The 9,400-nt window shown below is 40.4% G+C and overlaps 1 protein-coding gene across 1 annotated transcript in view; it reads right to left on the bottom strand.

The window, feature by feature from the left end:
• Positions 1 to 5,330: 5,330 nt before the first annotated feature.
• LAMB4 (laminin subunit beta 4) overlaps positions 5,331 to 9,400 on the bottom strand; it is a 98,891-nt gene continuing 94,821 nt past the window's right edge. Inside the window, exons 33-34 of the mRNA XM_063100053.1 lie at positions 9,113 to 9,266; positions 5,331 to 5,470 (exon numbers count right to left, since the gene is read on the bottom strand). Coding sequence (XP_062956123.1) covers positions 5,331 to 5,470; positions 9,113 to 9,266 — 294 coding nt within the window. The remainder of the gene's footprint in view (positions 5,471 to 9,112; positions 9,267 to 9,400) is intronic.

Raw genomic sequence — 9,400 nt, 5'->3', positions numbered from 1 at the left:
TCTATGCCCCAGCATCCTCTGCAGGGTTGTAATGGCTGGCTGCATTCCTTTACCAAGGATCACAGCTCCTGTTGAGTGGCCCTGCTATGGTCTTTGGTTTTCAGTTGTCACCCTCTCATCTTGCCCACCAGGCCAAGGGTGGTGATGACCTCCTGCCTGGTACTGGCTCTGGGATGCTGCTCTATGCTTTATGGCTTTCCTCTACCCTGCCCACATCTTTGTAAATAACCCCCTTATTGAACTGTCCCAGCTTGTGTCCTGTTTCCTGCAGGGACCCTGACTGGTACAGTCAACCAGTAACCTAAGTTTCTTCTACCTTGTTTTACCAGCGTTGTCCTCATGTACACGGCTAGAGCTGCTCACCCTATTTCTGATTGAAGGGGGAAAAAACAAAAACAAATGAAAGGGATATTTATTATTGCTGCTGTAACAAATGACCACAAACTTGGTGGCTTAAAATGACACAAATGTATCTTACAGTTCTCTAAGTTAAAGTCCGACATGAGTCTCACTGGGCTAAAATCAAGACGTTGCATGGTTGTGTTTCTTTCTGAAGACTCTGGGGAGAATCTCTTTGCTTGGTTTTTCCAGCTTCTAGAAGACTCTTCCCTCCATCTTCAAAGCCAGCAATGTCAGGCCAAGTCCTTCCTGTGCTGCCATCTGACTCTCCTGCCTCCCTCTTCCACTTTTAAAGATCCTTGTGACCGCAATGGGCCCACCTGAATAATCCACTGTACTTTTCCCATCCCAAAGTTGGATGATTAGTACCTTAATTCCATCCATAACCTTAATTTCCCTTTGCTATGTGTAAAGTTGGGGCTTACAGACCCCTCAAGTCTGTTGCACAGACTGGGTTACAAACCCTCCACATGCAGGTCTGTGAGCTAGGTAATAGAAAAAAAAGGCTCTGGGAGCCGTAGCTATAGAAAAATGAATGGGTTTTATTCACATCTAGGAGCAACTATCCTAGCAGCTTCTCTGAGAAGCTGTGGATCAGAGCTGTTAGTCTTTTATACTGAAGTCCACAACCCTGGACACCTGGGTGCCCTTACACAGCTTACATTAAGTAGTAACAAGGAACACCTGAGGATATTTCCAGCAACTGCTCAGCAAGATTCTGAACACCCGAGGGGCCCTGACATTTTCCTATTTTTCCCAACACTATGTAACATTACATATTCACAGTTTCTGGAGATTGGGATGTGGACATCTTTTTGGGGCCATTATTCTGCCTACCATAGAGGACAAACAGCTTCCTTTAACAGTTGTGCCCTGGAAGGTGCACACACACTCATATCCTCTTGGCCAGAACTTAACCACATGGTCACTTTGAACTGCAAGGGAGGTTGAGAAATATAGTTTCTCTAGCTAGGCAGCTAGGTGCCCTTTTAAAACACGGAGGAGTTCTATTACCAAAAGGAAGAAAGGGGAGAGTGGATGTCAGACAGCATCTTCCAGCCTGTGTCAATCAAGCTCCTGTGTTTTTTCCAGGGTCTGCATGTGGGTTTCCTTCCCTTCATTTGTCCACCTTGGTGCTTTTGCCTAATTGTTCTTACCTGCTGGCTCTGAGCTGCCCTTCACCTGGTGTTGGTTTCTAACCTGGGCAGAGAGATTGGATTGCTCCTTAATGAACCACACCAACTACCTCATGGTCACTTGTTTCCTGATCTTCATATTGATTTTCTGATGTGACTAGCTGGGTTCCAGATGCTTCTATCTGACCTGTGGGAACAGGGTTTCCTCACACTTACTGACCCACCCACATCTCATGTGACCTACCCAGCCCCTGTCCATCTTCTCACTCCACCTTCCACATCCAGTGTTTTAGATCCTATCTGCTGCCCTGTAATTGCACCTTGCCAGTCCCAGTGTACACAGGCCTGGCCCCTACTCTGTCCAAACCTTGGCTCTCTTACTCCTCCCTGTCGCTTATCTCCTGCTCTTAGACGCTGGGAATTCAGTCTAGACTTCTCTAGGTTGGGCTCTCACACACTTCATCAGATCTCCCAGTGCTGGTAAATGTGGTTTTCAGTCAGCTCAAGGTTAGGAAACTATTAGAATAATTATAATAAAGAAAATGTATGCATGTTGATGCATATAAACAAATATGTCGTAGAATTAAAATGTATCTTTTAATCATATTACAGTTGGCTATGTATATGGGCTTTGCATACTTTAATTAATTAACTAGTTAACTTTTTGGCTACTCACATCAAATCCTTTTTCTTAGATGGGAGGCAGAGCTGTGCTTTCTACAGTGAAAGCTGATGGAGCATCTGTAGGAAGAATACATAGGTCCAAAACCAAGAGTGGAAACATATGTGAAACTGCTGACAATTATATCCAAATGACTCACAAGCAAGATTTTACTTTCTGTACCTGTGACTTTGGGCTCTGGTCTTTAAGAAATTGTTTTCACTAGATGACAACATTTGTTCCATTGAATTGGAATACCGTATATACCAATACCCAGCTATTTCAGGCTCCTCATGCTAAAGGATAAACAGTTGCAAAAAAAGAAAAAAGGCAGGGGGAGATTTTAATTTTGGCTGGGGTAATTGATCCTGACTCTTCGAAGGGAATAGAGCTGCTGGTACTCAATGGCAGCAAGAAGGTATGTGACTGGAACCTAGACAATCCTTGTACTGCCTTGTCTATGAAAAAAATGTAAAAACAGTCTACCCCTAAGCACTTATTTTTGTTTTAGAAGAGAAAATGGGATGAAGAGTGTATATCTGGGAGTCAAAGAGAAGGACTTCCATGGAAATTTGTAATTTCTTGATACCTGGCATCAAAATCCTTCCTACCTTGGAGGATTCCAAGGATAGGTGGAGGCAAAACTCCTCTCCCACCACCAAAGCCAAAAGGGGCTGATATTCTCTCTACTTACATGATGGCAGCCAAGGCATGGAAAAAGCTCAGCCAGCTGGGTACTCCTACCAGGGATGTTGAGTCATGAGACAGGACACAAGGACAGAGGCAGTTGGAAGTTACCGTGTTGGTGGAAAGTATCTGTGAGGGCCTGCACTGGCATCCTGATTTTTTTTTTTTTTTTTGGCAACTCACTGGTACAGGGATCTGAACCCTTGACCTTGGTGTTTGTTATAACACTGCACTCTAACCAACCGAGCTAACTGGGCAGCCCTAGCACTGGCATCCTAACTGGAGTGTTACTGAGGTGTGATCTTGGTTATATTCCCAGATGCATAACTGTCCTTAGCTACATTTTCTCCAGCCATTTCTTCAATTTTGTGTGCTATCAGATATCCTTTCAATAAATTCCTGTTTTAATAAGCTATCATTGGTTTTCAGTGTTTGCAACCAAGAACTCAGACTGGTGAAATCATAATATTTAATTTGCTTTTTATTGTCAGTTATTTAGATTCTTTGCATCTTTAATGAGTGCTGTAATGAATTAGCCAAAAATCCTTTTTTCCCCACTATAAGATTATTTTCTTAATATACAGGTTCAACAGTGAAATTACTGAGTCTTAGGATAGATCTTGATACACATTGTCAAATTACTTTGCAACGTGTAAGAGATGCTGTTTCACTGAATCTTGCCTTGGTCACCTTCAGCAACTGATACAGCAAGTAATACAAGTTAGAATGGTCTATCTGACATTACTGAGCAATGAAATTTTTCAATTTTTCACATATGTACCTTTTTTTTTTTTTTTTTTTTTTTAGGTAACTGAAGCTTATTTATTTTAAACACCAAAGTTTAGAAAGCACAACCAGGTATAATTGCAATCTTTCCAAAGTACATCACATGCTTCAAGCCTCATCAAACTGCAATGCCGGGGGTCTGCCGAGATGATGGGTTTATCTTGCCTTCACTTGATTTCCTAGATGAGTGTGCTTTCCTAATAGCTGGGGATTTTCCTGCCTCTCCAGAACTCAACAGTTAGTTCACCCAGTCAGCAGAAACTCTTCTCCTTTTAACCATTCCCACACCCCCTGGCCTATTACTTGTGTAGTCTCTGATCACTGAAAAGGAAGAGCAATTAAACGCTGCTTTTGCAAACAAAAAAATCATGCTTGTAAAGTAGTCTATCATTTGTACAAAGTTGAGAATCAGTATCCTGATGGAAAAGCTGGAGTGTGTTCCACCCTCAACATTGGAGTAAGAACTTAGATTTTGTGATGACTATATTTTTTGACTCTCTGGGTCATGTTACACACCATTCATTCATTGGTAAAGGTTCACAAAAGTCTTATTACTAGATATGTGGAGCATTACAATTGTATATTTTAAAGAGATTTCTGGGGTGGTCCTTCCTGTAAAAGTTTCCTTCTGTTCTTTAGGATCTCCAGAGACACAGATTCTGTAATTTCCTTTAATAGCCTACATTTTAAGAATTTTTATATTTATGTATAATTCTGAAGCCCCTTTGTTGAATTTTCAAATCCATTTTTTTATGAGTTAGTCCTTAATAGAAATGACCTCAGCTGCTCCTCTTCTTTCATACATCCATGTTGACGCATAGTATTTCTTATTCAAAAATGTGGGGCCAAGCTCCCTTAAAAGAATTCCTCTGAAGGATAGTTTTCACAAACAGAAGCAATGTCCTCTACTCTAAATCATTCATGTAACAAAAGTTAATGTGAAATCATAGGCTCATTTTGAAATGAGACAATCACCTTTTATATTAAACACTAAGAACATGATTGCTAGTCTTTTTAAAATAAGTAGCAGATTTTACAGCAAAAAATGCACACAAATTATGAAAAATAGTAGTTCAATATTTATCTTTTTGAATATTTTTTCCAGTACCATTTGGGGAATACAGAATCCTGTGGCTGAGAGAATGAGTGTGTAGGAAAGTGGGTGTAAAAGCAAATTACATTTTGAATTGTATGCATTTTATTCAGAATAGAATAATAGTTTTACAAATAAAAACAAATCCAAATAAATATAAACTATAGGACAATCTAGTGCATACCATCCATATTTATTCCATCCCAGTATTACAGATATTTTATGTTTCAGTTCATTTGACTGAGATGATCATTAGTAAACAGAGTGCTTTTTAAAATTTTTACTTGTCATATGTAATCAGTTATTTTTAAGTTATAAAAGAGAAAGAAAAGTAAGAGGAAAGGTTCTGAAACCAAAGACAATCTCTACTTCCCCCTTTCTATTATGAAGTGGCGTTTCCCTGGCCCAGTTCCACCCTTCAGCCACACTGAGCAGGTCTGTAGAGCAAGGAGAGGGTGCGGGGAAGAGGTTAGAAGAGGCTGCCCCTTTGTATTTCACAAGTTCAGTGCAGCTCTGCGGGTTTGCACATTGGAAGTCAGACAAAGGTACAAGCTTTCGCACTTTAACTCTAAGTATAGCAGGTAACATATTTATTTTCTTGCTCAACGATTTCATTTTTAATAGCGACAACTTGATCTTCCAATTGTTTCAGTTGATCAGCTTTTTCTTGTCTACTTAAATTCAAATCTTGGATTTTCTTTTCTAAATCTGAAGGAAGAAAATGAAAGAAATGATATATTTCCATTTAAAATCAGATTCCTCCTGGATATCCACATTATACCAAACACAGGGATTTGTGTGTCTCTTAAAGATATATGTTGTTTTGTTTCTTGATTCAACAGATAAGGTTTTCACATAAATCAGAGCAAATTGATATTTTTGTCTAAAACAGTGTACATCTAAAGGCATATATCAATATGAGTCTGTAAGTGGTTAGAAATCATTAGAAATGAAGACAGATAACAGCCTTGATTAGATTTGGTGAAGTGCCATATTTCCAAAGTTTGTTCTTATTATAATTTCATTTTTAAGCATGCATTCTTCACTTTAGGGTTTTCCAGTCTTTCAGAAAAAGGGACTGACATTTTCATTTCTTCATTCTTTTTTCTTGCTGATTTTCAAGTTCCTGAACAGTAAAAGCAAAATGATGCCTTTCCTGGCTTCACTCTTATCCACCCAATGATCCATCCATTCATTTATTCTCTTTTCAGGCAACAAAGAGCTGGTAATCTAATAAAACAAGGAGCCCATGGAGTAGCGGATAGAAGAGTGTAGAGAGCTACAGTTAACAGCAGAGGTGGCCTTTAAAAAAGAAACTCTAACCTTAGGAAGCAGCAGAACCACTAGAAGGAAGAAGGTAAATGTCCCACCTCATCTGGTCAGATCACACCTGAATACTGAGTTGATCTAGAGTAGTTGTCAAACTATTGTGTGTTTAGGGGAAAAATCCAGATTGCTGGGGAAATTTAAAATTGTCCTGTGAACAAATGTTGACTTAATTGGTGAGGTTTCATATGGGAAAAGAAGATTCAGGGCATCTGCCATCGCTGAATCCAAGTATTTGAAGGGCCAGCTCAGGAAAGCAGTCAATGTGTTCTCCGTCGTTCTGAGGAAATAAGGTGAAAACCAGCTGGTGAAAGCTCCATGAAGGAAGATTTGGTCTGAATGTAAAGAAGAACTTTCTAGTAGTCAGAGCTATTCAAAGACTAAAGAACTGCTGTGGAAGGTGGTGAGTGTGCTGTTACTAGAAAGTTTCAAATATAAGTCATCTGAGATTGACAAGGCGATTAGACATTGGAAGTATATTTGGACTAAAAGAAAAAAAAAATCCCCTGTGTTTCTACCAGGTAGGTTAATATGACCGAGCTGGTTACTTTTCTTTCCCCCGACCAGCTCCATTCTCCATCCTGTTGTGTCCTGGAAAGCTAACCACCGGGGATGACATCGCCTGGCTCCCTTGACCTCTGGCTCTTAGTCACACTTGGCCAGCGGATGGTGCTGACAAGTGATCAGAGGGTGGGAAGGGCAGGCAGTCTCCATCCCTGTCTGCACAGGGATTCTGGCAGTTCTTCCATATCTCAACTCCTGGCCTCTTCCCTAGCACTCCAGTGTTCACAGGGCTCTGGATACATTCCTGCTTCCCCTGCCCTTTCAGGCCTAGGGACACTGATGGCTTCTCTTATTAGTTGCCCAGTACCTCCACACCCTCAGCTGGTTCCCTTAATTCTGGTGCATTCTTTGTAGTTCCTCCCATCAAGAACTGAATCTATTTATCCTCACCCCACTCCCACATCAGACTCCGAAACTGGGCTGGCTTTACAAGTTGTTTTGACCACTAGAAGGTGGAAGAAATGATGTTGCAGCACCTCGAGAACCATGCATCTTGTGTCCTCATTCTCGTGGAGCCCTGAAACAACCCTGCTGGAAAGCAGCCGGGACAGCAGACCATGTGGTAAGAGTGCCAACATCTTAGCCACGCCCGGCCCCTGGCAGAGCTGCCAGCTGACCCCTCAGCTGAATGCAGCTGCTCAAGTGACCCAAGTGAGACCAGCAGAAGAACCACCCACAGAAAAACAAGACATGGTTGTTTTAAGCCATTAAATTTGGGATGGTGTGTTACACAGTGAAGAGCTGACTGAGACAACTCCGCTTATGAATACATTATCCAGAATTTCATCCAAGTGTGCTTTCTGTTTCTTGCTGGGACTCTGACTGACCCAAAGTTGTTTGGAGTGACCCTGACTGCAAGCTGAGGTCCATTCTCCACTCTCTCAACTTTGATGCTGCCAAAAAGGCTCCTCCGTGGGATCCCGTGGACATCTCTTACTAAAAGATGGGAACAGAGCGCAGCCCTTGGGGGTCCACCCCTTCACAAGTGGCAGAGTTGGGAAGACGCCAAGATATTTTCTTATCTTATTGAGTTGTGAAATCTGCCTTAAAGTGAAAAGAGAAGAAGTGGAGTACAGATTTTAGACCTTCTGAGGAGAGGTCCTCTCACTTAAACTTCTCTTCCAACCTAATTTCAAGAACTATAAAAGTTTTAGTCAATGGGGATAAGTGGGAGCAATTTGGACTGTGACATAAAGCATAGGACAGAAATATTCCCCCCCTTGTTTTTGCTCCTATAGTAAGGACCATGGTCTCAGAATAGTAGAAACTGATTTTCATGGTATTATCTATGGAATGTTAGGTAAAAAAAAATTCTGTCTTTCTTGATTTTTCCTAGTATTTCCTTTTAAAAATTTTTTAGGAAAATACTTACAAATGAAAAAGTATTACCCACAAGCCCACTGTTTTTAAAACAATTATATGAATGTTAAAAAGGAGTGGTTTTCTTTTCACTCCCCTGCCTCCCCAGAGATAACTAATGGTAACAGTTTGGCATGTATTTTTCCTGACTTTGGCCCATACTAATGCTGCATTTTCATTTTTTCATGTCATGGTGATGATATAAGTGGTTGTAAGGCCAAAGACTCATTTTATAACAAAGAAGCATTTATAAGTGAGGAGTTTGGCTATTTTCATATTTTGAGAGTTACCTATATTCCTAATGAATATAATTAGTTTTAAAGTTTTAGGAGACAATAAATAACAACCAAGAGTAAAACTTTGTACTCACTGTATGATTCCTGATGGTTTAGAGGTAGTTAAGGACATGGTGACTGCCCAGAAAAATCATGAATATCAATTGTGGAAAAAAAGATTCCAATTAACTTTCTGATTGTATATATTCTAAGTTTACTACACTTTGTGTGCATCAAAATTTCTATTTCAGTCAAAATCCTTGTCCAGAATATGATTCTTTCTAGATTGTCATCCAAAGATCTATGCTAGATGACCTAGTGCCCTAGAGTCTAGATCGTATTGATCCTAAAAGAGTTATTTTCATCAGAGGAAAAACAAGTTAGGACAGGGTTTCTCAACCTTGGCACTAGTGACATTTTGGGCAGGATAACTGTTGTGCAGAGCTGTCCTGTGCACTGTAGGATGTTTAGCAACATCCTGGCCTCCACTCTAGTCATGACAAGCAAAAATGCCTTCGGACAGCTCACCCCGGTTGGAAGCAGAGTTAAGAAAAGCGTATTTCAAGGTGACTAAAGGAAATCTATTTGTTCTGATTAATGCAGGGCAGATGCTCATTAACACCTTTCTAGGCAAATCCATCCAAGAGGCTTGTTACTTTGCAGTCCTCAGAACACAAGACCAATTCCAACTTCTCTCTCCTCAGCAGACTCGTATGTGGTTACATTGCATTAACGATAAATTGAAATTGGAATAAATTCTCCCAGGAAGGTAGGCGTAGTTATGATGTTATTGTCAAATGGGGGGGGGGGGTAAATGAACACATACCTGTTATTCTTCTCATTTTGTTCTCTGTATCTCCAGCCAATTTTTCTGCTGCATCTTTTAGCAGTTTCACTTTCCCTAATGTTTCTTTTGTCAGTCCTGCCGCACTTGTCTTACGTTGGAGAATATCGTATTGTTTTTTCAGCTCAACAAAATCCTGTAACAGAGTAATACTCCCATCATCAGAAAATATTTACGAATGTACATATGCATGATGATTCTCCTAATACCATTTATAAAAGGAATACAGAGGAAACCATAATCCAGTCAATATGCTTGAGTCACTCTGAT

The sequence above is a fragment of the Cynocephalus volans genome, chromosome 6 (assembly GCF_027409185.1).
Source record: "Cynocephalus volans isolate mCynVol1 chromosome 6, mCynVol1.pri, whole genome shotgun sequence".
Taxonomy (NCBI): Eukaryota; Metazoa; Chordata; class Mammalia; order Dermoptera; family Cynocephalidae; genus Cynocephalus; species Cynocephalus volans.
Note: the sequence above shows the minus strand (reverse complement) of the source record. Positions and strands in the feature narration are given on the sequence as shown.